This window comes from Rhinoderma darwinii, chromosome 2 (genome assembly GCF_050947455.1).
Source record: "Rhinoderma darwinii isolate aRhiDar2 chromosome 2, aRhiDar2.hap1, whole genome shotgun sequence".
Taxonomy (NCBI): domain Eukaryota; kingdom Metazoa; phylum Chordata; class Amphibia; order Anura; family Rhinodermatidae; genus Rhinoderma; species Rhinoderma darwinii.
This window is the reverse complement of record NC_134688.1, coordinates 391,305,723-391,332,356: the sequence shown is the minus strand read 5'-3', so window position 1 is coordinate 391,332,356 and position 26,634 is coordinate 391,305,723. Positions and strand designations below refer to the sequence as shown.

General features: G+C 41.4%; 1 protein-coding gene across 4 annotated transcripts in view; it reads left to right on the top strand.

The window, feature by feature from the left end:
* Positions 1-407: 407 nt before the first annotated feature.
* CD99 (CD99 molecule (Xg blood group)) overlaps positions 408-26,634 on the top strand; it is a 67,672-nt gene continuing 41,445 nt past the window's right edge. For 3 of the 4 annotated variants that reach the window (XM_075850775.1, XM_075850776.1, XM_075850773.1), the window contains exons 1-6: positions 408-510; positions 5,922-5,990; positions 11,713-11,766; positions 19,787-19,807; positions 20,944-21,003; positions 26,306-26,359. In XM_075850775.1, the coding sequence (XP_075706890.1) occupies positions 20,964-21,003; positions 26,306-26,359 (94 nt within the window). In that variant the 5' untranslated portion in view covers positions 408-510; positions 5,922-5,990; positions 11,713-11,766; positions 19,787-19,807; positions 20,944-20,963. Of the gene's footprint in view, positions 511-5,921; positions 5,991-11,712; positions 11,767-19,786; positions 19,808-20,687; positions 20,745-20,943; positions 21,004-26,305; positions 26,360-26,634 lie in introns of those variants that run through there. The other variant, XM_075850774.1, reaches the window with a different exon arrangement.

Below are 26,634 nucleotides of genomic sequence, written 5' to 3'. Positions count from 1 at the left end.
ACACAGTGTAGGAGGTTTGACGTTTCAAATCCCTCCTCCTGGCACTAGCCAGAATAAGGGAGGGGGGATTGTGTGAGGACACTAGAGCGAGTGTGTCTACCCCAAATTTGCAGCATAAAGCAATGTGGTTGCTTTACCACATTGACCATGCTGCAATTTTGGGAACTGCTCCCTCTAGTGACCAGCACATGGAAATGTTATAAATTAGAATCTAATTTATAATATTTCCTGACTTGTGAAAAAATAAAAAAAATGTAAACAATGTGTAATCACTCAAATAATTGTTTAACAGAAAAAAAAAAATAATAATCATTCTAGCGACACATTCCCCTTAACATCTCGTTTTTTGCCTGATCAGTAGTAATGGCTATATTAGTGTGGGATTGCTGGGATATCTATTTTGTATGTTTAGTGTTCCTTTTTAAGAGCTAGTTTGCACTGATAAAGCGAATGTTCATAATTTTTCTTATCTTGCAGAATTTGATTTATCAGATGCTTTTGGCCTAGATGGTAATTATTATTATTTTTAATATATGAATGACTTTTTGTATTGCTTTCATCAATCACTTTTATTTATTTTTTATTTTTTTAAAAATATCGAACTATCTTAACTTAACGAATATAAAATGTACCAAGTGTTACAGTACTGTAGGAGCCAAATAAATGTATTCGACTGGGTTCGGCGTGCAGGCAGAACTTCCAAGCAGGATTTTGAGGCAGATTTTCCGCATCCAAAAAACTCCGTGTGAACATAGCCTAAGGCTGGGTTCACACGGAGTATTTTGCAGAGTTTTTTGACGCGGAAACCGCGTCGCAAAACTCGGCAAAAACGGCCCGAAAATGCCTCCCTTTGATTTCAATGGGAGGCGTCGGCGTCTTTTTCCCGCGAGCAGTGCAGGGAGAGGAAAATCTGCCTCAAACTTCCAAACGGAATTTTGAGACAGATATTCCTCCATGTGAACATAGCCTTAGTATCCAGATTGAAATAAAAACAGATTGACTGTTTATGTATTTATCAGGAGTTAATAACAATTGTGCGGTCCTCATCAACTTCTATATACAAATAAATAACCTCTGACAGCAACAAAACAATCCAACAGATTTCAATATCAATTCATCTTTTCCAAAAATGGAGCTGACATTCAGAAACCAAATGGGAAATATAAGTACACCGTGTAAGTTCAATTAGCCTCTGTTCACATCACTTTTTGGCCCAACGTATGCATTGGGGAAAAACTCCCGATGTATACTTTAAACGTAAGCTGTGATGGACGCCCTAACCGTGGCATTAGTCACCAAAGACTATAATGGTGTACTTTTTAAATGGACGTCATGAACTCTCATGTCGTTTTTTTTTAGTTTTTTTTTTAGATGAGGTATCTCTTAAATGGATACCATTATAGTCTATGGGTGACGGCTGACCCTGCATGGCATCCATCACAGGCCCTCGTTAACTGTATTCGTCAGGAAGCTCCAGTGACGTAACTGTCCATATGCGGGAGTTTTCCCGGCAACAGAGGGAGTCTTGATGGCCGCCCTGCCCGCACACATTTTATCTCTGGAATACTGAGCCAGAGGTGACTTCCACTCTCCTTTGCCCTTCTCCACAATCTCCTATGCCCCTCCCCCACCAGTCTTGCACTGCCAGTGACGTAACCCCAGGGTACAAATGTTGCCAGTTAAGTCACTGGCGCTAACCCAGTAAAGCTCCAGTGACAATACTTGCCATATATGGACAGTTACAGCACTGGGGCTACCCCAGGAAAGCTCCTGGGATGCAGCTTCCCTGGGCAGTGATTTTAAAAAGCAGCCTGGGACACCGTCTACGTTGGGGGCATAGTTGGGCTGCTGTGCGGGTGATTCTTGATGACCACGGGTATGGTGTTCTCTGTGTACCACGGTCTTGGCAGCGCAGGAGGCACACAAAGGCCACGGAAATGGAGCCAGGGGAAACGAGCAGAGACTCAACTCTGGCTCAGGGTCATAGAGGTAAAATTACTATGGGGCCGAACAGCCACCCAGACTCTGTTCCCTGGGAAGCTCCAATGATTGGCCATATATGGATAGTTAATGGATTTTCCCTATTCAAACATTTAACGCTTTAATGACCAAGCTATTTTTTTAGGTTTTTTTTCCATCGTCCCATTCCAAGAGCTATAACTTTTTATTTTTATTTTTGCATCGACATAGCTGTACAAGGTCTTGTTTTTTGCAGGACAAGTTGCATTTTCACCACACGTTTTTGCATCCTAAATTTACGCCGTTTTACTGTGTGGTATAAGTAACACTTTAAGTTTATTTAGCGGGTTATTACGATTGCAACGATACCAAATTTATATAAATTTTATGTATTTTACTACATTTACACTTTTTTTTTTTTTTTATTATTATTTTTGTGTCTCCATGTTTGAAGAGCCATAACTTTTTTTTTTTTTTCCATCTATTTTTGCATTGTGCTTTTTTTTTTTTTTTTACTTTTTGTTTTTTTACCAGTCCCACTAGGGGACTTCACTATGCGATCATCCGACGCCTATTACAATACACTGCAATACTTCTGTATTGCAGTGTATTACTGCCTATCCGTGTAAAACAGACATCTTCTAGGCCATGCCTCTGGCATCGGATGTCGGTGGGGTGAGAGGGAGCTCCCTCCCTCTCTCCAAAACCACTCAGATGCGGCGCTCACTATTGAGCGCCGCATCTGAAGGGTTAAACGAGCGAGATCGATACTGATATCGATCTCGCCCGTTCAAGCAGGGACGCTCCCAGCCCTCGGCAGAGGTAGCTGAGAGCAGGGAGACGTAAAAAGGCTACTGCATCGGAATAAAACCTGTTAGTGGCCGCCGTAAAAATGCTATGGGGCGATCACTAACTGGTTAATGGAAGCCTGTGCCACTTGCCACACACTTGGATTAATCACCAATACTTTCATATAAAGAAAAAAATAAGTATTTAATTATTGAGCAGGAATCCGGTGGGGTGGAAAAGCAGAGTATACTATTCTAGTCCATCCTCAAAAAAAAAAAGAAGAAAAATAGGCTCCTGGCCTCTGTTGGGCTAATGGGGTCCCATGTACCTGTTTAGCGTGTACATTGGGAGCTTTCCTGATGTATATTCTAAATGGGCATCACAAATCTGATGTGAAAAGGGCCTAAAATGCAGAGCCACCTGCAACAACAAGAACTTGAAGTAAACCTTTTCTGGGTGTTCATTAGTGTCTCACATTGTTTCCTGAGAAATTTTTGCCTCCTCTTTACAACATTGCTTAAATTCATAGACTTTTGAGGATATTTGTATATACACCGCTCTTAAAGACTATCTGTCAGAGATCTATGCTGCTCTGTCTTGGGGTAGCACAAAGTAGGAGACACGCGCTGATTTCACACGCGCCGCATGAAGTGTGCGCCTGGCGATGCAGGGCCTGAATCCAGCGGTATGCACGCTCCCCCGGCCCTCCAGCTGCTGATTTTCTCCCTATTGGGCCTTGTTCACACAGAGTTTTTTTTGTTTTTCCCCAAAAAAATGCAGACATTGATTTCAATGGGAGGTGGAGGTTGTTATTTATCCTGTGAGTGGAAATAAACGTTCGTGGGAAAAAAACATGCCCTATCTTGAGGCGTTTTCGGCCTCAAAAACCCCATTGAAATCAATGGGAGACTGGAAAAAACGGCGCCAACAGTCTCAGCGGGTTTTTTTTTACGCGTGTCAGGCTGGGTTCACACGACCTATTTTCAGACGTAAACGAGGCGTATTATGCCTCGTTTTACATCTGAAAATAGGGCAAACATCTGCCCATTCATTTGAATGGGTAAATTGACTGCCCCGGCAAAGAAGTGCAGGACACTTCTTTGCAACGTAATTTGAGCCGTTCTTCATTGAAGTCAATGAAGAGCAGCTCAAGATTACAGGCGTCAATGACTCCTCGCATAATACGAGGAGCAGCATTTACGTCTGAAACGACGCAGCTGTTTTCTCCTGAAAACAGTGTCTTTTCAGACGTAAAAGCCTCTCATCGTGTGCACATACCCTTATGGCAAAATCCGCTCGTGTTTTTTCCTTTGCCTGTTGAAGAAAGAGGTAAGAAGAAAACGCAGCAATGAAACACCTGTGGTGCAAAACCACTTAAAAGAACAACGGAGCTGATTTTTCCAGGCAGAATTGTCTGCCTGCAAAAAACTATGAACAGGGCCTAAGGGGGAATTCACACTGAGCTTTTTGACGAGCAATCCGCGTCTGAAAACGCGCCAAAAAACAGCAGAAAATGCCTCCCATTAATTTCAATGGGAGGCGGAGGCGTTTTTTCCCACGAGCGGAAAAACCGCCTCATGGGAAAAAGGGACATGCCCTATCTTCGGGCGTTTACGCCTCTGACCACCCATTGACATCAATGAGAGACAGAGCTTATTCGCAGCCGTTTTTTGCCCGCGGGCGACAAACACCGCGAAAATCGGTGTGCAGGCAGCTCAAAATCTCCAGATTTTCCGCCTGCAAAAAAACTGTGTGAACCCAGCTTTACTGTGCATAGATAAAAAAAAAAAAATTCCACCAGTCGCAGGAGGGGGCAGGGAGAGCGTGTATGTCAGTGGACTCAAGCCCTGCATTGCCGGACACACACACCGCAAATATATCATGTAAATTCTCCTAAACTACTGCACGTTATTGACTAAAATCAGTGTGGCTGTCGCTACTTTGTACTGCCCCCAAAATGGGCAGCAGAAATATCACTGTAGAGAGCCCACCACAGCATCTCTATGGGGTTATGGTCTGGACCGTGACTTGGCCACCCCAACACCTTGTTTTGTTTTTTCTTCTTTAGCCATTCAGATGTTGATTTTGCAGGTGAGCTTGAAATCCTTGCCCTGTTGCATAACCCACTTTCGGCCCAACTCTGCTGGACAGATGGCATCATGTTTACCTTAAAAATATTGTGGTATGAAGTAGAGTTTATCATTGCCTTAATGACTGCAAGTTTCCCAGGTCCTGTAAGGGCCTGTTCATATCGTTGTCTTTGTTCCGTTGAGGGGTTCCGTTGGAGGTTTCCGTCGGGTTAACCCCTCAGCAAGAAGCAGAGGGAAACCTAAGCTTCTGTTTCCCTCACCATTGATATCAATGGTGACGGAAACCTAGCTAATGGTTTCAGTCTGTCACCGTTGTGACAGGGTTCCGTTGTTCTTGACGGAACCAATAGTGCAGTCAACTGCGCTATTCCGTCAAAACAAATGACTAAACGTGTGACTAATGCAACTGGATGACATCCGTCACAGGTATGTTAAATGTTGGGGAGCTTTTCCAGGCCCGGAATCCCCAGGTAGTGCTCCGCCCCGGGATTCCGCCCCCTGAGAAACCCCTGACGTCACTGTGTATATGTGGACCGTGATATCCGGGTCTTTCAACTAGAGTCGCCGGCCAGGGTATCCGTAGGGCTCTGGCCGAGCACTCCGGGATTGAAGAAGCCCCTGACGTCTATGTCCATACATGGACAGTGACATCAGGGGCTTCCCCAGCAGCGGAATCCCCCGCCAGAGCATTTCTGATGCTCTGTCCGAGGGTTTCCAGCATCTCAAAGTCCCTGACCACACTCCATATATGGATAGTGACATCGAGGGCTTTCTCAATACAGGAGTCCCCGGCCGGAGTGCTTGCGATGCTCTGGCCGTGGACTGCATAGTTGAAAGCCCCTGACATCACTGTCCATATATGTATAGCGAAGTCAGAGGCTACACCCGGGCTCAGCGCCTGAAGTAGCGCTGTGCCCGTGGATTTTGGGCGATGTATTCCACTATCGGAGGTGTACTTCGTGACTCCTCCCGGCATATACCTTCAACGGAAGTGAAAAACGTAATGTGAACAGGCCCTAAATGGAATACAAAACAAGTGAACATAACCTAAAGTATATGATGAATTTTATTTACTTTTCACAGACCCTGATGACACTGTTCCTTTAAAGACAACTAAAGAACCTCAACCAGGTCAAGGTGGTGCTGCAGATGGTAAGTTCCCTGAATCTTTCTGCTGCAGACAGAAAATGGGTCCAAATAAAAAAAAAACAGAAACTTGATACCTATTTGTTGTGGCATTCTTAATGGGGACACGATCACAATGTGACACCTTTTTTCGTTAATTAGTTTAAAAATATTCATATTTTGTATTTTTTTTAATCATTTGTTTATCCATGTCAAATATTGCAGACTTGTAAAAACAGCCTACAGTGAAACTGAGGGTTTAGGGTAATCCTGAGAGACTGGTAATGTTGTTTGCCTTCAAAAAGTCACGGTATACTGCGAAGATATCCGTGTTTAGTTGATGGGAGTCAGACCACTGAGACCACCACCAGTCACCAGAATAAAACCGCTAAAGTCCGCTCCATAAAATGAGCGTGTCCGCTGCATGTTACTGCAGTGATCGTGCGGTGCCGATGGTTGTCATGGCAGCCTAATGAAAGCCCCCAGGTCTGCTATCTTTGTGCTTCTATTAATAAGAGCCTGTAAATTCCATTATACTGCAATACATTAGATTGCAAGTGATCAAACGATCAATGGTTTAACCCCTTCCCGCCACAGCCATTTTTCGGATTTTCATTTAAAAACTTTCCTCCCCACCTTTAAAATATTTTTGCGGGACGAGTTGTAGTTTTTCATGACACCATTCATTATACCATATAAAGTACTAGGAAATGGGGAAAAAATTCTTTAGTCTGAAAAAAAGCAAAAAACTATTCCATTGTTTTTTGTGTTTAGTTTTTCTGCGGGTCAATACAATTGCGGAGATACCAAGTTTGCATATATTTTTTTTTATATATACATTTGACTTTGCTTTTTCCTTGTAAAAGTAAATTGTAAAAAATAAAATGGAAGTGTCGCAAAATTCTGAGAGCCATAACTTTTTGGTCGATTTTTTTTTTTTTTTTTTTTTTTTTTTTTTGAGCTTTGAGGGCTTATTTTTTGCGGGACAAGCTGTGGTTTTCAATGGTAACATTTTGGAGTACTTGCAATTTTATGATCACTTTTTGTATTCTAATTTTTTGGGTGGGAGATGAGGTGACAAAAAAAACAGCGATTCTGTTTTTTTTTTTTTTTATGGTGTTTACCATACGTGTTAAATGTTCTATTGTAATACACTTCTCCACGCTAAAATTGCAATACCAAGAAGGAAAAGTTTTGGTATTGTGGAAATCACAGGATCAAGACATGTTAATGATAAAGTGGAAACTAGTTAATATATTAAATAACTAAATATTCCAAACATCTTGCATTATTCAGTATAGCGTATGAGCGCCACGCACTTACACGTCTTCGCATGCCATCAATGAGGTTATTAATGGTTGTCTGAGGAATGTTATGCCACGCTGAATGACGTCCCAGATGTGCTCGATGGGAGACTAGTACGGAGACGCTGCAGGCCATGGTAGCACTTTTAGCCCAATCAGGCTGCTCACAGTAGCACAAGCAACATGCGGCCTGGTGTTGTTCTGTTGATAAACTGCTGAGACGCTTTGGAAAAATGGCCGTACCACTGGTTCCACGACCAAATCAATGTAACACGGAGCTGTTCGTGTGCCTGTAATGAAGATTAGAAGAGTCTGGCTACTGTGCATTATGCCACCCCACACCATAATACAGTTCCCTTGTGAACGTCTCCAGACCAATCTCCGCCCGAGACAAAAGCGTGACATCACTGAAGAGGATAGACTACCATTGCTGGCTTGCTGTGCACCATAATAGCCTTTGATTGTTTGCAGATCTTAGCAATATCTGCTACTTCCTCAGTTTTGCATAACTTTACTGTTTGAAACTTCAACACCTAGAAGGTCAATGTTGAGAAGGGTAGTTCAGACTTTTACGGATGCAGCGATACCAATGAAGTCGATGGGGAAAATTATTATAATTTTTTTTAAACTTCTTCTTTTTTTTTTTTTTTTACTAGTCCCCCTAAGGGACTTGAAGAATGTGATCGCTTGCACGATATACTGCAATACTAATGTAGGGCTTAATTGAGGTACAAAGATGATAGACCTGGAGGCCATTCATTATTTATTTTTTTCCCAGGCTGCCATGCCAACCGTCGGCACTCCACGATCGCGTCGTAGAGGGGCTGATGGGCTGTCAGAGGGGGTCGTGCCCCCCCCCACTCTTTCTAACGCTTTAGATGCTGTGGTCGCTATTAACAGCAGCATCTAAGGGGTTAAAATAATGGGATTGGGCTTGTTAGGGAAGTGTCGGCTGTAACATGCTTCATACTTCCCCCTTCTTGGCTTTGAGATAAGTATACTTCGGCAAGGGATTAAGTCCCCTAGGAGGACTAATGAAAAAAGCATTAAATTAAATTCAGATTATGTGTGTGTGTATGCACACACACACACGCATGCATACACACATACACACACATACATACACACACATACACACACATACACACACACACACACACATACACACACATACACACACACATACACACTTTGGCGGTTAAATTATTGATTTATTTACTACAGATTAAATAGTTTTATATTGTAATACAGTTTTGGTTTTTTTCTTTATCATAATATTGCTTAAAATCTAGTACGGTAAGCATGCAATACAAGACATGTAGTATATCCATTTACATGAGGAATCATTAGCCTCAATTTCCTTCCTATAGTTTAACGAGCTTTTAAACTGTCTAAATTCTGTTTTGAATACTTTGAGGGGTGCAGTTTAAAATGGGGTGACATTGGGGTTTTCTAATATGTAAGGCCCTCAAAGCCACTTCACAACTGAACTGGTCATGGACCGTGACTTCAGGGGCTCCCTCTGACCCCCCCCCCCCCCCACAATGTAGATAGCATCCCCCATGTAGATACCACCCCTCTGTAGATATCGGCACCCTCCTCCCGTAGATGGAACCTCCTCCCGTAGATGGCGCATAATACACTCCCTTGAGGACATTCAGTTGAATTTTAGTTTTTTTACTTTTTTAATCCTTAACGCAGTGCAGATTTTGCATGTATTTTTTTTTTTTCAAGCCAAAACCAGGAACGGAACTTAAACAGAAGAAATATGAAGGAATGCCCTGCAGGTCTGCTCTCCTGGATCCAATTCTGGTTTTGGCTTAAAAAAAATGCTTTCAAATCGGCAGCAAATCTGCACTGTGTGAGCAAGACCTTAGTGTCTTTTCACTGCAAAGCAAAGCAGTCTTAGGCACACGTAGCGTAATTGCAGAATTTCCGTCCGCATTTGCAGATGAAAAATGTGCAACATATTACCGTAGCAGCAAAGTGGATGAAGTTTGAAAAATGTTATCCCCACCCTGCTACAAATTTTGTTTTTTGTTTTTTTCATAATTGTATTTTTTTAAAGTGAATCCTCTTACCTGCGATTTTTGATGCGAATGCGCAGCTTTTCCACAGCAAGACTTTCTATTCGTTGCGGAATTTCACTTTCCCTTTGTACTTAAAGGGGTTTACCCATCAGGGACATTTATGACATATTCACAGGATATACAGACTAGACCTCGATCCATGTCTAATAGATAAATGAAGTTACAGCACTCAAAGTTCAGTGTATTATTGAATGGCCCCCTAGTGGAACTACAAAAAAATTTTTTTAAAAAAAGTTAATCAAGTCCGATGTACCCCAAAATAATCCTAAGGAAAACTACAGTTCGCCCAGCTAATAAACAAGCCCTCACACAGCTCAGTCGATGGAAAAACTCATTAAAAAAAATAAAATAGTTTTTGGGTTGCCACATTGTAAGGCCCTGTTCACACGGCGTTTACTCTATGCTACCTTAAACTTCTCATTTAAAGAGGCTCTGTCACCAGATTTTGCAAGCCCTATCTCCTATTGCAGCAGATCGGCGCTGCAATGTAGATAAGAGTAACGTTTTGTTTTTTTTTTAAAACGAGCATTTTTGGCTAAATTATGACCATTTTTATATTTATTCAAATTAGGCTTTCTAAAGTACAACTGGGCGTGTATTATGTGTGTTACATCTGAGCGTGTTTACTTGTTTTACTAGCTGGGCGTTGTGAATTGAAGTGAATGATGCTGACGAATCAGCATCATCCACTTCTCTTCGTTAACACCCAGCTTCTGGCAGTGCAGACACATAGCGTGTCCTCGAGATTACGCTGTGACGTCACTCACTTCCTGCCCCAGGTCCTGCATTGTGTCGGCACCAGAGGCTACAGTTGATTCTGCAGCAGCATCAGCGTTTGCAGGTAAGTAGCTACATCGACATACCTGCAAACGCCGATGCTGCTGCAGAATCATCTGTAGCCTCTGGTGCCGATGTGTCCTCGCTCGTCTGACACGATGCAGGACCTGGGGAAGTGACGTCACAGCGTGATCTCTCGAACACGCTGTGTCTGCACTGCTAGAAGCTGGGTGTTAACGAAGAGAAGTGGATGATGCCGATTCGTCAGCATCATTCACTTCTATTCACAACGCCCAGCTAGTAAAAGAAGTAAAAACGCCCAGATGTAACACACAATACACGCCCAGTTGTACTTTAGAAAGCCTAATTTGCATAAATATAAAAATGGTCATAACTTGGCCAAAAATGCTCGTTTAAAAAAACAAACAAACTTTACTCTTATCTACATTGCAGCGCCGATCTGCTGCAATAGGAGATAGGGCTTGCAAAATCTGGCGACAGAGCCTCTTTAAGTCAATGGGAAAGTGCAGTTAGTACGTATAACGCGTGTTTTTTTTGTTTTTTTTTTATATACGTGCACATAGTGTAAAAAAGAAGCATCTGGTCAATTCTTTGACACTTAAAACGTGCCAAATGTTCCCATAGTCAGTGGGAGTCCTAAGCACCAAAAAACTTGCAAAACACGTAAAAATCATGTGGAAAACGCGTAAAAAACACCTGTATTTTAAAAAGTGATTCAGAGTATTTGACACGTTTAACGCGTCGTGTTTTTTTTTTATTAGCGCAATGTGAACATGCCCTAAGGTCACACTCACACGTGGCAGAGTTTTTCCGCTGCAAATGTTGGTGCAGATTCGGGCAATTACGCAACGAATCGGCACCAAATTGCATATTTGACAGGTAATTCAGAGGTTGCAGAAAACACAGCGGACTCGCCACAGATTTCAGTTTTTGCATTGCAAAGGCTGAAATCCGCAGTGAAATTCCGCTTCTCCGCAATATAATGAGCATTCTGCGGAGGGAAAAATCTCCACCGCAGCCGAATTTCCGAAGTTATTTTCTTATTGGACGAAGTTTCCTAAAAATGGATGGAAACAAATGTAAAAACCGGCTGCTGCAGAATTCCACTGCGGACTGTCCGTAGCAGAATTCAACAGCAATTCCGCCACGTCCTGAACGTGGCCTAAGTGGTTTTTCTTTTTTTAACAGCGCTTTTTTTTAATTTATTTTTATGCTGACAGTTGTTACGTTAAAGTCTATAGTCAAATATAAAAAACAATACATTCATACAGCATTTTCTGGGTCTGGCGTTCCTGTTTTTTGTTTTTTTCCCCCCCTATATGCAAGAAAAAATGAATGCACAAAACGACACTAAAGTTACTAAAAAAGGCCGCAAAAAAGCATTTTAAAAGTAACGGAAATAACTTTAAATGACAAGTGGCAAATTTTAAGAGATTGAACGTGCTCTTTAAATGGGTTGAAATGCGCTGAAATGAGAAACGGCTTTCTTCCTTGACATAAAATACTGCGTCTGAGATTTGTGTGGTAATGCAAGTTCTTTTTTCTTTTGTTTTAAAGTAATACCCAAGAAGCCAACTTCAAAACCTCAACCAGATGTAGGTGGTGAAGAGGGTAAGTAGTTTCATCCCTAAATCTGCTTGCAGTAAACTTATATTATTCATCCAGGCACTAAGGGTCCATTTACATCGGCCAATATGGGCCGTAATTACGAGCACCGATTAACGAGACCGCTCGTTCATTGGCGCTCCTTTCACAAGGAGCTATGATTAGTAATATATGGGGACGAGCAATTATTACTACGATCGCTAGATGCCATGCATTTCCATCATGTCGGCAGCAGATCTCCCTGTGATTCCGACGAAGATAATATTTTGTGCTGCATAAACATTAACAAGCGGAAACGTTCGTTCATTGGTTGATCGTCAACTGATCGTTGCCATGTTTACACAGTGTACTGTTCGCAAATGAGCGTTCATGTGATAAAAGGGCCCTAAATTTACTTGACCTAATTACTAATGACTTAGTCACTGTAAAAGTACAGTAAACCAAAGGCTGATCTTACCTAGATTTGCTGTGCAGTTGAATATAATAATTTGAGATCTGCAATTTGGGATAGAATAGAGGTTTTTCTATTGGATTACTGACAGGAGGAAAGATTAAGGGCCCTTTTACACGAGCCAATGATCGGGCAGAGGAATGTTCATATGAACGCTTGTATACCGCGCAATGACCCGCAGACGAACGAGCAAACACTCATTTATCGGCTGGTCACGTGATCTATGCAACACTAAATATTATGGTTGTCTGCAGCACATCTCCCTGTGTAAACCCACATGATGGTAATGTATGGGGCTGAGCGATCCGAACTTGTAAAAGGAGCAAATGAGCACCGGTCAACGAGCTGTCTCGTTGATCGGCGCTTGTTTTCACGGCCCATGTTGGCCGGTGTAAAAGAACCCTACATACATAATTGTGCCCTATATTAGCAGCTGTTTTTCTTAATAGATCATTTTATAAGCTCTGTATTTTAGGGTTAATGTGTTTTCACAGAACACCTATCCGCTCTCCCGACATGTTGGTTGGAGTAAGTGCTTGCATTCACAATGAAATCACATTTTTGGAGCACCTTTTCTTAGACTTCTGTGTCATTCCTCTGGAAAACGTATGAATACATGAACAACTGGATGTTACCATTTACCTTGTCATTTGGGTGTATTTTTGTATAGAGTGACACTAAGCAATAATTAGACAGTGTTATAGTGTGTAGGGACTTGCCCCATTGACAAGGTAAATGGTGCCCAGTTGTCAATTTATTCATACATTTCCAGGAGGAATACCAGAGCAACAACCGAGTTCTAAGGAAAGGTGCTCCAAATTTATTTCACGGTGAATGCTAGCATTTACTAAAACCAACATGCATTTTTAATGTACATGAAAAGTTACTTTTTTGAAAGTAACTTTTTGACTATTAGTGGTTATTTAGCATCCCTTTCTACATTCGTCGTACTTCTTTGCATTTTTTTAAGTCCTATGGAGAAAATGATGGGGGGGAAATGCCACACCCAGCGTATACTGTGTTTTGGGGGAAATAAAAACTAAAACGGAGTGCAAAAAATGGCACAAACAAAAACGCAGTGTATGCAGTGCTTTTTCTATTTCACTGTAGACTTTTTACTGCAACATCTGGTGAAAATGTATTCCAGAATTTGCAAGCATTTCCTAAACACCTGTCAGGAGAGCCGTCCGTTCCTTTTTAAAGCAATGCATAAAAAGTTCTATTCACACTTGGGGTATGTTCACACAGGTGGGTTACGCTGCGTAAAAGTACACAGCGTATCCGACCTAAAACACACATGGAATGCCAGCCAGAAGACAGCACCAAATTGTGGTGCAGATTTTTGGCTGGAATTGCTGCTGTCAATACATAACTTCACTGGCATCGGCATAGGGACTCATCCCTCTGGTCTCCTGTGATAATGCTACAGCCCGTGATTGGCTGCCACAGTCACATGGGATGAAAGGTCATTCCAGGAGGCCGGCTGTACGGAGAACACATGGGGGAACAAAGAGCCGTCCCTATGACAACACCAGGGAAGTAAGTATAGACTTGCTTTTGTTAAATTTAAAGGGAATGTGTCGCTAGAAAAAACAGTTTCTTTTTTTTAGTTAAACAGTTATATACATGATTTAGACCTTGTTCTAATGGTTTTTTTCGCAAGTCAGGATATATTATAAATTAGATTCTGATTTATAACATTTCCCTGTGCTGGTCACTAGAGGGAGCAATTCCCAAAATTGCAGCATTTGCATGTGGTAAAGCAACCACATTGCTTTATGCTGCAAATTTGGTGTAAACACACACGCTCTAGTGAGCTCACAGAATCCCCCCTCCCTTATCCTGGCTAGTGCCAGGAGAAAGGAGGGGATTGAATGTTCAAGCCTCTTACACTGTGTGCCACTATTTTTTGAGCGAATACAGTGTAGTAGGCTTACATACAGTGGTTATAACACAAAACATACATAAACATGACTTACCTGCTCCTGCCGCCGCCTCTCCCTCCGCTCCTAGTGCTTGCTTCAGAACACATGTCCGGAAGTAGTCCTCTTACTGTCTGGCCGCGTCTTCCGGTCCACAAGAAAATGGCGCCGGATGTCGCTCGGCTGAAGACTGATGTCGCTCGGCTGAAGACCTTCCATTTGGACTGTGTGGGAGCGGCGCATGCGCCGTACCCACACAGACGGCGTACACCATAGCGAATGCGAACAGCTCCCGTTCGCATTCTCTATGGGGATGTATGTGCCGTATTCCATGTCTGTATGTGTCGATAATCGACACATACAGAGATAAAAAAAAAATGGCAGCCCCCATAGTGAAGAAAAAGTTAGAAAAAAGTAAAACACAAACACACAAATAAATAAAATGTATTTTAATAAAACACTAAAAGCAAATTAATTTAAAAAAAATTTCGCGACACCCGTCCTTTAAGCTAGAAAAAGGGTTTTCTCTTTCAGATTTTCTATTTTTTTTGTGGTTTTTACCTCCCGATTGAACTCAATGGGGAAAATAATGCAACAAAAGTGCAAAGATTCCACAGCATAAATGGAGATGCTGCAGATTAACCCCTTCCCAACATTTGCCGTAAATGTACGTCATGGAAAGCATTGACTTCCCGCAAAATGCCGTATATTTACGGCAAATGTTTGGCACCGGTTCAGAAGCTGAGCCGATGCCATCATCGTCGGATCTCAGCTGTATCTTACAGCTGACATCCGACTGTAATGGCGGGGACCGAAATTGGCTTCGATCCCCGCCATTAACCCCTTAAGTGCAGCGCTCAAACGCTATCGCTGCACTTAAGGTGTTTGCAGCTCATCAGAACCCCAGCAATGAAATTGCCGGGGTTCCGGTGGCTGCAATGGCAACCGGAGGCCTAATACTGGCCTCCCGGTCTGCCTAGCACCGAAGCCGGTCAAGATTCGCCCCGTTGTGGAGCCTGATCGGCTTCCGTAGCTGCCGGCAAGATGGCGCCGGGTCAGGAGCTGATCCGGCGTCATCAGCGGTGGAAGTCAGCTGTACTGTACAGCTGACATCCACCTGTAATGGCAGGAACCGGAGCTAGCTCCGATCCCTGCCATTAACCCCTTCGATGCCGCAATCGAAAACGATTGCTGCATCGTAGTGGTTACTAGCAGATCGCCAGCCCTGACAGGCAATCGGGACTGGCGACTGCTGTTATGGCAACAGGAGACACAATGGTCTCCTGCTCTGCCATTACGGAAGCCGATTTAGGCCCCGCCGGGAGGCGAAGCCTAATCGGCTTGCTGTCAGTGAATGACTGACAGATCTAGTACATTGCGCTACATAGGTAGTGCAATGTATTAGAAAGAAAAAAAAACTGACCGTTGGACCTTCAAGTGGGACTTGAGAGAGTGTAAAAAAAAAAGTGCAAACAAAAATAAAAGTTTGAAAACAATAAAAGTTTCAAGTAATCAAATAAAACACAATCCCCCTTTTACTCTTATCAAGTCCTTTATTATTGAAAACTAATAATAAACCATATGTATTTGGTATCGCCGCGACCGTAACGACCTGAGGTATCAAAATATTATAATATTTATTGCACGCGGTGAACAGCGTAAAAAAAAACTTAAAAAACTTTACCAGAGTTTCTGTTTTTTGGTCACTTTGCCCTACAAATATTAGAATAAAAAGTTATCAAAAAGTCGCACATATCCAAAAATGGAACCTATAAAAACTATAGCTCGTCCCGCAAAAAACAAGCCCTCATACAACTCCGTCGATAAAAAACTTAAAAAGTTATGGTTCTCACAACTTGGCGACAGAAAAAATACATTCTTTTTACAAAAGTAGTTTTATTGTGCAAAAAGTTGTAAAACATAAAAAAGTGCTATAAATTAGGTATCGCCGGAATCGTACTGACCCGCAGAATAAAGTTAACATGTCATTTATAACGCATGGTGAACGCTGTATAAAAAAACGAAAAAAGCTGTGCCAGAATTGCGTTTTTTTTGTTTACCTTGCATCCCAAAAAATAGGATAAAAGGTGATCAAAAAGTTGCATGTACCCCAAAATGGTACCAATAATAACTACAGCTCGTCCCACAAAAAAACAGCCCTCATACCGCTACGTCTATGAAAAAATAAAATTAGTTATGGCTCCAATAAGTCAGGAAATAAAGAAATATGCAGTTGTGCCCGAGGGGAACATTTCTTCTGAAATTAGGGAACCAGGAAGGGGAGAGCCCAAACATATCCGTTGGAAGCGACGGTGCCCGTATTATACCAGGACAACACTTTCCCAGCAAAATTCCCCAAACTACAAAGGTGCGGAGTGTGGATCAAAAGGGGCATAAGAAAGGGCCCCATTTATCAGTGCGACACCAGCCTGTGCAGAAAGTATTGCTTTACAGCGTAACACACATCTATGGATCATTTTATTATTTATTTTTTTACCCCATTATTATACCACCTGACTATGCCCCTTATATACTCCGCTCCGCTTACATGTACCCCCACATTATAAATGGAAACACCAGCAATACTCAAACAAATATAGTACCAAGCAAAATCCGCTCTCCAAAAGCCAAATGGTGCTCCCTCGGCTCTGAACCCTACAGTGTGCCCAAACAGCAGTTTCCTTCAACATATATGGCATCGTCATACCTGGGAGAACCCTTTTAACAATTTTTGGGGTGTGTCTCCAGCGTCATAAGCTTGGCATGACATATTTGCCACTGAATGGCATATCTAGGGAAAAATATACATTTTTAATTTGCACCATCCGCAGTGCATTCATTTATGGAAAAGACCTGTGGCGTGAAAATGCTCACTACACCCCTTAATAAATGCCTTGAGGGGTGCAGGTTCCATAATGGGGTCACTTCTCAGGGGTTACTTTTTATTATTCCACATCTGAGCCTCTGCAGTTGTGAACCAATACTGTGTAAATCGCCAAATTAGGCCTCCACTCCGCATGGTACTCTTCACTCCTGAGCCCTGTCATATGTCCAGGCAAAAGATTAGGGTCACATGTAGGGTGTTTCTAAAACTGCGAAACACCGCATAATAATTAGAGAGCTGTCTCGTTATGGTGGCACAAGCCGGGCACCACATATTGGCATATCTATGGAAAAAAATCCCATTTTCACTCTGCAACATCGAGTGCACACTAATTTCTACAAAACGCTTGCAGGGTTAAAATGCTTACTACACCCCTTGGTAAATGCGTTGAGTGTAGTTTCCAAAATGGGGTAACTTCTGGGGGGTTTCCACTGTTTTGGGCCCACAGGCGCCCAGAAACCAATCCAGCAACATCTGCACTCCAAATGGCGTTCCTTCCCTTCTGAGCCCTGCCGTTTGCCCAAACAGCAGTTTCTGACCACATATGGGGTATTGCCGTACTCAGGAGAAATTGCTTTAAAAATGTTGGGTTCTATTTTTCCTTTATTTGTTGAGAAAATTTGCGCTAAAACTACGTCTTATTGAAGAAAAAGGATTGTTTTTATTTTCACTGCCCAATTCTAATAAGTTCTATGAAACATCTGTGGGGTCAAAACGCTCACTACACCCCTAGATGAATTCCTCAAGAGGTGTAGTTTCCTAAATGGAGTCACTTTTTGGGCGTTTTCATTGTTTTGTCCCCTCAGGGGCTTTGCAAATGTGACATTGCCTCGGCAAACCACTCCTGCTTAATGTGAACTCCAAAAGCCAAATAGCGCTCTTTCCCGTTTCAGCCACGCCGTGTCTCCAAACAACCGTTTATTACCACATGTGGGGTATTGTTTTACTCGGCAGTAATTACTTTACAAATTTTACCGTGCTTTTTCTCCTTCAGTCCTTGTGGAAATGAAAAAATTAGCTAATCCTACATTTTCTTTGAAAAAATTTAGATTTGTCATTTTTACGGCCTACTTCCAATAATTTATGCAAAAAACCTGTGGGGTCAAAACACTCACTATACCCCTAGATAATTTCCTCAATGGGTGTAGTTTCCAAAATGGGGTCACTTGTGGGGGGTTTCCACTGTTTTGTCCCCTCAGGGGCTTTGTAAATGTGACATGGCCTCCACAAACCATTCCTGCTAAACTTGAGCTCCAAAAGCCAAATAGCGCTCTTTCCCTTTTCAGCCACGCCGTGTCTCCAAACAACCGTTTATTACCACATGTGGCATATTGTTTTACTCGGGAGAAATTGCTTTACAAATTTTGTGGTGCTTTTTTCTCCTTCAGTCCTTGTGGAAATGATAAAAAAATTAGCTAAACCTACATTTTCTTTGAATTTTTTTTAATTTTCACGGCCTACTTCCAATAATTTCTGTAAAAAACCTGTGCGGTCAAAATGCTCATTACACCCCTAGATAATTTCCTTGAGGTGTGTAGTTTCCCAGATGGGGTCACTTTTGGGGGATTTTCACTGTTTTGGCACCGCAAGAGCCCTTCAAACCTGACATGGTACCTAAAATATATTCTAACAATAGTAAGGCCCCAAAATCCACTAGGTGCTCCTTTGCTTCTGAGGCCGATGCTTCAGTCCAGTAGCACGCTAGAGCCACATGTGGGATATTTCATTTAACTGCAGAACCTGGGCAACAAATATTGAGTTGCATTTCTCTGGTAAAACCTTCTGTGTTATAAAAAAAAAATTGTATTAAAAATGTATTTCTGCAAAAAAATATGAAATTTGTAAATTTCACCTCTACTTTGCTTTAATTCCTGTGAAATGTGTAAAGGGTTAAGACATTTTCTAAATGCTGTTTTGAATACTTTGAGGGGTGAAGTTTTTAAAATGTGGTGACTTTTTGGGGGTTTCTAGTATATAAGGCCCTCAAAGCCACTTCACAACTGAACTGGCCCCTGTAAAAATAGCCTTTTGAAATTTTCTTGAAAATGTGAGAAATTGCTGCTAAAGTTCTAAGCCTTGTGATGTCATAGAAAAATAAAAGGATGTTCAAAAAACGATGCCAATCTAAAACAGACATATGGGGGATGTTAATTAGCAAGAATTTTGTGTATTATAACTGCCTGTCTTACAAGCAGATACATTTAAATTGAGAAAAATGCACATTTTTGCAATTTTTCGCTAAATTTTGGTGTTTTTCACAATTAAATACTGAATGTATCGGGCAAATTTTGCCAGTAACTTAAAGTCCAATGTGTCACGAGAAAACAGTCTCAGAATCTCTTGGATAGATGAAAGCATTCCGGAGTTATTACCACATAAAGTGAAACATGTCAGATTTGAAAAATGAGGATCTGTCAGGAAGGTCAAAAGTGGCCAAAGAGGGAAGGGGTTAATAATCAGCACCACAGGTCAATAAATGCAAATATTTTTTTTCTGCAGCGTGCGGATGAAATTTATTTGAATCTCTTCTACTTTGCTGCTACTGTAATATTCCTCCATGAAATCCGCAGTTAATCCGCCCCATGTGCACATACCCTTATTCTTCATGGTATAAATGCTGTCCATCAGGACTCCTGAGCAATATGTTCTTTAGATCCTCTCTGATCTATCGGCCCGTTTATGCAATCTCATGACTAGTTATTTTTATAGTAAACCCAGTTCTGCTTCAAATCTTAAACTTTATCTTTGTGTTTTCTTGGTTTGTTGCAGGTTTTGAATTGGGAGGAGATGGTAAGTTTTATTTTACACGTGTGTGTGTGTGTGTGTGTGTGTGTGTGTGTAAAATATGTATTTGAAAATCGAATTCACTCATGTTCAATGGCAGGGTCTAATAGGTTGTCTGCCTTCCTTGCTTTCTTCCCTTTTTTTTTATTTTTTTATTATTATTAACCCTGACCGGCATAATACACTGCAATACAGAAGCATTGCAGTGTGCTATTGAATGGCCCCCAAGTTGGATTACATAAATGTAAAAAGAAAGTTAATTAGGTCCTATGTACCCCAAAATAGTCCCAATGAAAACTATGGTTCGTCCAGCAAAAACAAGCCTTTACACAACTGTCGACACAAAAATAAATATATATATATATATATATATATATATATAAAAAAAATTTATTTTTTTTTGTGCAAAAGTAGTAAAATATTTTAAATAAAAATACAAATGAGATCACGGTAATGTTACCTGCAGAATAAAGTTAATATGTAGCTTATACTGCACGGCGAACACCCGAAAAACAATGGTGAAATTGCTGGTGGTTTTTTTTTTTGTTTCATTTCTTCCCCATCTGATGTGCGGCACTACTACATCGAACATATTCAACACTACTACATCTGACATAGTATGTTCTGGTGCATCTGATATGCTGAGTTCTGCATTGCACTGTATGACCACGCATGCCAACTCTCCCGGAAAGGGCAGGACTCCCATAATAGCCGACAAATCTCCTCCTAGATGCCAAACACATGCCCCATAATAAGTCCAGCAGAGCAGCAGGTTTACCCATCTAAGCTGTGAACATTGGATATAGGCCTAGTCAGAGGACAATAGAGCGGTCATTCCAGTCCTCTACCTACTATTCGAATGACTTCTACTTTGTTTCCTTTTTCAGCAGATTGTAAATAGTCTGCCCTACCATTTTATCTATTTTTCATCACTGCTGGAGAGGTACAATATTTTGTATTTCATTTTGAATTGCATAGTACTCTCTAAATAAAAATAAATGCCAAATTCGAAAACCAAATAGTTTTCCATCAAAATTGAGTTTTAAAAAGCATACTCCTTTTTGGCAATTTTATTGTTTACTATGTCTAATGTAAGACAAAAACAAACTGTAAAATAACTGGTTTTATTTATTTTTTTAAAGACCCACACAAGCCGCCAACTATGAAACCTAAGCCAGGTCACGGTGGAGGCGGTGGAGGTGGTAAGTAAAATCCTCAATCATGCTCCGTACATGTGTTAGAGACCCAGCTACTAGTCCCTCTTTCGATTTGGTATTGATGAATCATTTTTTGGGTGAAATAATGAGTGATGCAGAATAAAATAAAACTACAGATCTGTAGTCCTGTGCTGAGAAGGCGGATTTAAAAGTGGTTAAAGTGTAGCTAAGCGTTCGACAAACTTCTGACATGTCATAGTGACATGTCAGAAGTTTGTATTGGTGGGGGTCCGAGCACTGAGACCCCCACCAATCGCTAGAACGAAGCAGCTGAAGTGCTCGTGTGAGCGCTCATCTGCTTTGTGTCTGTTCGGCTTTTTCCGGAAATAAATGTAGCGGTGTACGGACTCAATACAAAGTCTGTTCAGTATAGCGTATGAGCGCCACGCACTTACACGTCTTCGCATGCCATCAATGAGGTTATTAATGGTTGTCTGAGGAATGTTATGCCACGCTGAATGACGTCCCAGATGTGCTCGATGGGAGACTAGTACGGAGACGCTGCAGGCCATGGTAGCACTTTTAGCCCAATCAGGCTGCTCACAGTAGCACAAGCAACATGCGGCCTGGTGTTGTCCTGTTGATAAACTGCTGAGACGGTTTGGAAAAATGGCCGTACCACTGGTTCCACGACCAAATCAATGTAACACGGAGCTGTTCGTGTGCCTGTAATGAAGATTAGAAGAGTCTGGCTACTGTGCATTATGCCACCCCACACCATAATACAGTTCCCTTGTGAACGTCTCCAGACCAATCTCCGCCCGAGACAAAAGCGTGACATCACTGAAGAGGATAGACTACCATTGCTGGCTTGCTGTGCACCATAATAGCCTTTGATTGTTTGCAGATCTTAGCAATATCTGCTACTTCCTCAGTTTTGCATAACTTTACTGTTTGAAACTTCAACACCTAGAAGGTCAATGTTGAGAAGGGTAGTTCAGACTTTTACGGATGCAGCGATACCAATGAAGTCGATGGGGAAAATTATTATAATTTTTTTTACTAGTCCCCCTAAGGGACTTGAAGAATGTGATCGCTTGCACGATATACTGCAATACTAATGTAGGGCTTAATAGAGGTACAAAGATGATAGACCTGGAGGCCATTCATTATTTATTTTTTTCCCAGGCTGCCATGCCAACCGTCGGCACTCCACGATCGCGTCGTAGAGGGGCTGATGGGCTGTCAGAGGGGGTCGTGCCCCCCCCACTCTTTCTAACGCTTTAGATGCTGTGGTCGCTATTAACAGCAGCATCTAAGGGGTTAAAATAATGGGATTGGGCTTGTTAGGGAAGTGTCGGCTGTAACATGCTTCATACTTCCCCCTTCTTGGCTTTGAGATAAGTATACTTCGGCAAGGGATTAAGTCCCCTAGGAGGACTAATGAAAAAAGCATTAAATTAAATTCAGATTATGTATGTGTGTGTGTATGCACACACACACATACACACACACACACACACACACACACACATACACACACGCACGCATACACACATACATACACACACATACACACACACATACACACATACACACTTTGGCGGTTAAATTATTGATTTATTTACTGCACTGCAAATTATTGATTTATTTACTACAGATTAAATAGTTTTATATTGTAATACAGTTTTGTTTTTTTTCTTTATCATAATATTGCTTAAAATCTAGTACGGTAAGCATGCAATACAAGACATGTAGTATATCCATTTACATGAGGAATCATTAGCCTCAATTTCCTTCCTATAGTTTAACGAGCTTTTAAACTGTCTAAATTCTGTTTTGAATACTTTGAGGGGTGCAGTTTAAAATGGGGTGACATTGGGGTTTTCTAATATGTAAGGCCCTCAAAGCCACTTCACAACTGAACTGGTCATGGACCGTGACTTCAGGGGCTCCCTCTGACCCCACCCCCCCCCCCCCCACAATGTAGATAGCATCCCCCATGTAGATATCACCCCTCTGTAGATATCGGCACCCTCCTCCCGTAGATGGAACCTCCTCCCGTAGATGGCGCATAATACACTCCCTTGAGGACATTCAGTTGAATTTTAGTTTTTTTACTTTTTTAATCCTTAACGCAGTGCAGATTTTGCATGTATTTTTTTTTTTTTTCAAGCCAAAACCAGGAACGTAACTTAAACAGAAGAAATATGAAGGAATGCCCTGCAGGTCTGCTCTCCTGGATCCAATTCTGGTTTTGGCTTAAAAAAAAAATGCTTTCAAATCGGCAGCAAATCTGCACTGTGTGAGCAAGACCTTAGTGTCTTTTCACTGCAAAGCAGTCTTAGGCACACGTAGCGTAATTGCAGAATTTCCGTCCGCATTTGCAGATGAAAAATGAGCAACGTATTACCGCAGCAGCAAAGTGGATGAAGTTTGAAAAATGTTATCCCCACCCTGCTACAAATTTTGTTTTTTGTTTTTTTCATAATTTTATTTTTTTAAAGTGAATCCTCTTACCTGCGATTTTTGATGCGAATGCGCAGCTTTTCCACAGCAAGACTTTCTATTCGTTGCGGAATTTCACTTTCCCTTTGTACTTAAAGGGGTTTACCCATCAGGGACATTTATGACATATTCACAGGATATACAGACTAGACCTCGATCCATGTCTAATAGATAAATGAAGTTACAGCACTCAAAGTTCAGTGTATTATTGAATGGCCCCCTAGTGGAACTACAAAAAAATTTTTTTAAAAAAAGTTAATCAAGTCCGATGTACCCCAAAATAATCCTAAGGAAAACTACAGTTCGCCCAGCTAATAAACAAGCCCTCACACAGCTCAGTCGATGGAAAAACTCATTAAAAAAAAAAGTTTTTGGGTTGCCACATTGTAAGGCCCTGTTCACACGGCGTTTACTCTATGCTACCTTAAACTTCTCATTTAAAGAGGCTCTGTCACCAGATTTTGCAAGCCCTATCTCCTATTGCAGCAGATCGGCGCTGCAATGTAGATAAGAGTAACGTTTTTTTGTTTTTTTTTTTAAAACGAGCATTTTTGGCCAAGTTATGACCATTTTTATATTTATGTAAATGAGGCTTTCTAAAGTACAACTGGGCGTGTATTGTGTGTGTACATCGGGGCGTGTTTACTTCTTTTACTAGCTGGGCGTTGTGAATAGAAGTGGATGATGCTGATTCGTCAGCATCATTCACTTCTATTCACAACGCCCAGCTAGTAAAAGACGTATACACGCCCAGATGTAACACACAATACACGCCCAGATGTAACACACAATACACGCCCAGATGTAACACACAATACACGCCCAGATGTAACACACAATACACGCCCAGATGTAACACACAATACACGCCCAGATGTAACACACAATACACGCCCAGATGTAACACACAATACACGCCCAGATGTAACACACAATACACGCCCAGATGTAACACACAATACACGCCCAGATGTAACACACAATACACGCCCAGATGTAACACACAATACACGCCCAGATGTAACACACAATACACGCCCAGATGTAACACACAATACACGCCCAGATGTAACACACAATACACGCCCAGATGTAACACACAATACACGCCCAGATGTAACACACAATACACGCCCAGATGTAACACACAATACACGCCCAGATGTAACACACAATACACGCCCAGATGTAACACACAATACACGCCCAGATGTAACACACAATACACGCCCAGATGTAACACACAATACACGCCCAGATGTAACACACAATACACGCCCAGATGTAACACACAATACACGCCCAGATGTACTTTAACTTTAAACACGCCCACTTGTACTTTAACTTTAAACACGCCCACTTGTACTTTAACTTTAAACACGCCCACTTGTACTTTAACTTTAAACACGCCCACTTGTACTTTAACTTTAAACACGCCCACTTGTACTTTAACTTTAAACACGCCCACTTGTACTTTAACTTTAAACACGCCCACTTGTACTTTAACTTTAAACACGCCCACTTGTACTTTAACTTTAAACACGCCCACTTGTACTTTAACTTTAAACACGCCCACTTGTACTTTAGAAAGCCTAATTTGCATAAATATAAAAATGGTCATAACTTGGCCAAAAATGCTCGTTTTTTTTTATCTACATTGCAGCGCCGATCTGCTGCAATAGGAGATGGGGCTTGCAAAATCTGGTGACAGAGCCTCTTTAAGTCAATGGGAAAGTGCAGTTAGTACGTATAACGCGTGTTTGTTTGTTTTTTTTTGTTTTATATACGTGCACAAAGTGTAAAAAAGAAGCATCTGGTCAACTCTTTGACACGTAAAACGTGCCAAATGTTCCCATAGTCAGTGGGAGTCCTAAGCACCAAAAAACTTGCAAAACATGTAAAAAATCATGTTGCAAACGCGTAAAAAATGCCTGTATTTTAAAAAGCAATTCAGAGTATTTGACACGTTAGCGCAATGTGAACATGCCCTGAGGTCACACTCACACTTGGCAGAGTTTTTCCGCTGCAAATGTTGGTGCAGATTCGGGGCAATTACGCAACGAATCTGCACCAAATTGCATATTTGACAGGTAATTCAGACGTTGCAGAAAACACAGCGGACTCGCCACAGATTTCCGTTTTTGCATTGCAAAGGCTGAAATCCGCAGTGAAATTCCGCTTCTTCTCCGCAATATAATGAGCATGCTGCAGAGGGAAAAATCTGTACTGCAGTCGAATTTCCGCACAGTTATTTTCTTATTGGACGAAGTTTCCTAAAAATGGATGGAAACAAATGTAAAAAACCGGCCGCGGAATTCAACAGCAATTCCGCCACGTCTGAACGTGGCCCAAGTGTTTTTTCTTTTTTTAACAGCGCTTTTTTTTATTTATTTTTTTTATGCTGACAGATGTTACGTTAAAGTCTATAGTCAAATATAAAAAAACACTACATCCATACAGCATTTTCTGGGTCTGGCGTTTTCCCTGTTTTTTCCCCCTATATGCAAGAAAAAATTAATGCACAAAACGACACTAAAGTTACTAAAAAAGGCCGCAAAAAGTTATTTCCATTACTTTTAAAATGCTAAGTGGCAAATTTTAAGAGATTGAACGTGCTCTTTAAATGGGGCGTTACCCAGTGACATTTTATTGCCTGTTCATAGAATCTGCTCTAAAGGTTTCATCTTTGGTGTATGACCACTATTGAGAGCGGCTCTTGGGAGATGGCTCAGAAAAACACACGCTGCGCTGAAATGAGAAACTGCTTTCTTCCTTGACATAAAATACTGCGGCTGAGATTTGTGTGGTAATGCAAGTTCTTTTTTCTTTTGTTTTAAAGTAATACCCAAGAAGCCAACTTCAAAACCTCAACCAGATGTAGGTGGTGAAGAGGGTAAGTAGTTTCATCCCTAAATCTGCTTGCTGTAAACTTATATTATTCATCCAGGCACTAAGGGTCCATTTACATCGGCCAATATGGGCCGTAATTACGAGCACCGATGAATGAGACCGCTCGTTCATTGGTTGATCGTCAACTGATCGTTGCCATGTTTACACAGTGTACTGTTCGCGAATGAGCGTTCATGTGATAAAAGGGCCCTAAATTTACTTGACCTAATTACTAATGACTTAGTCACTGTGAAAGTACAGTAAACCAAAGGCTGATCT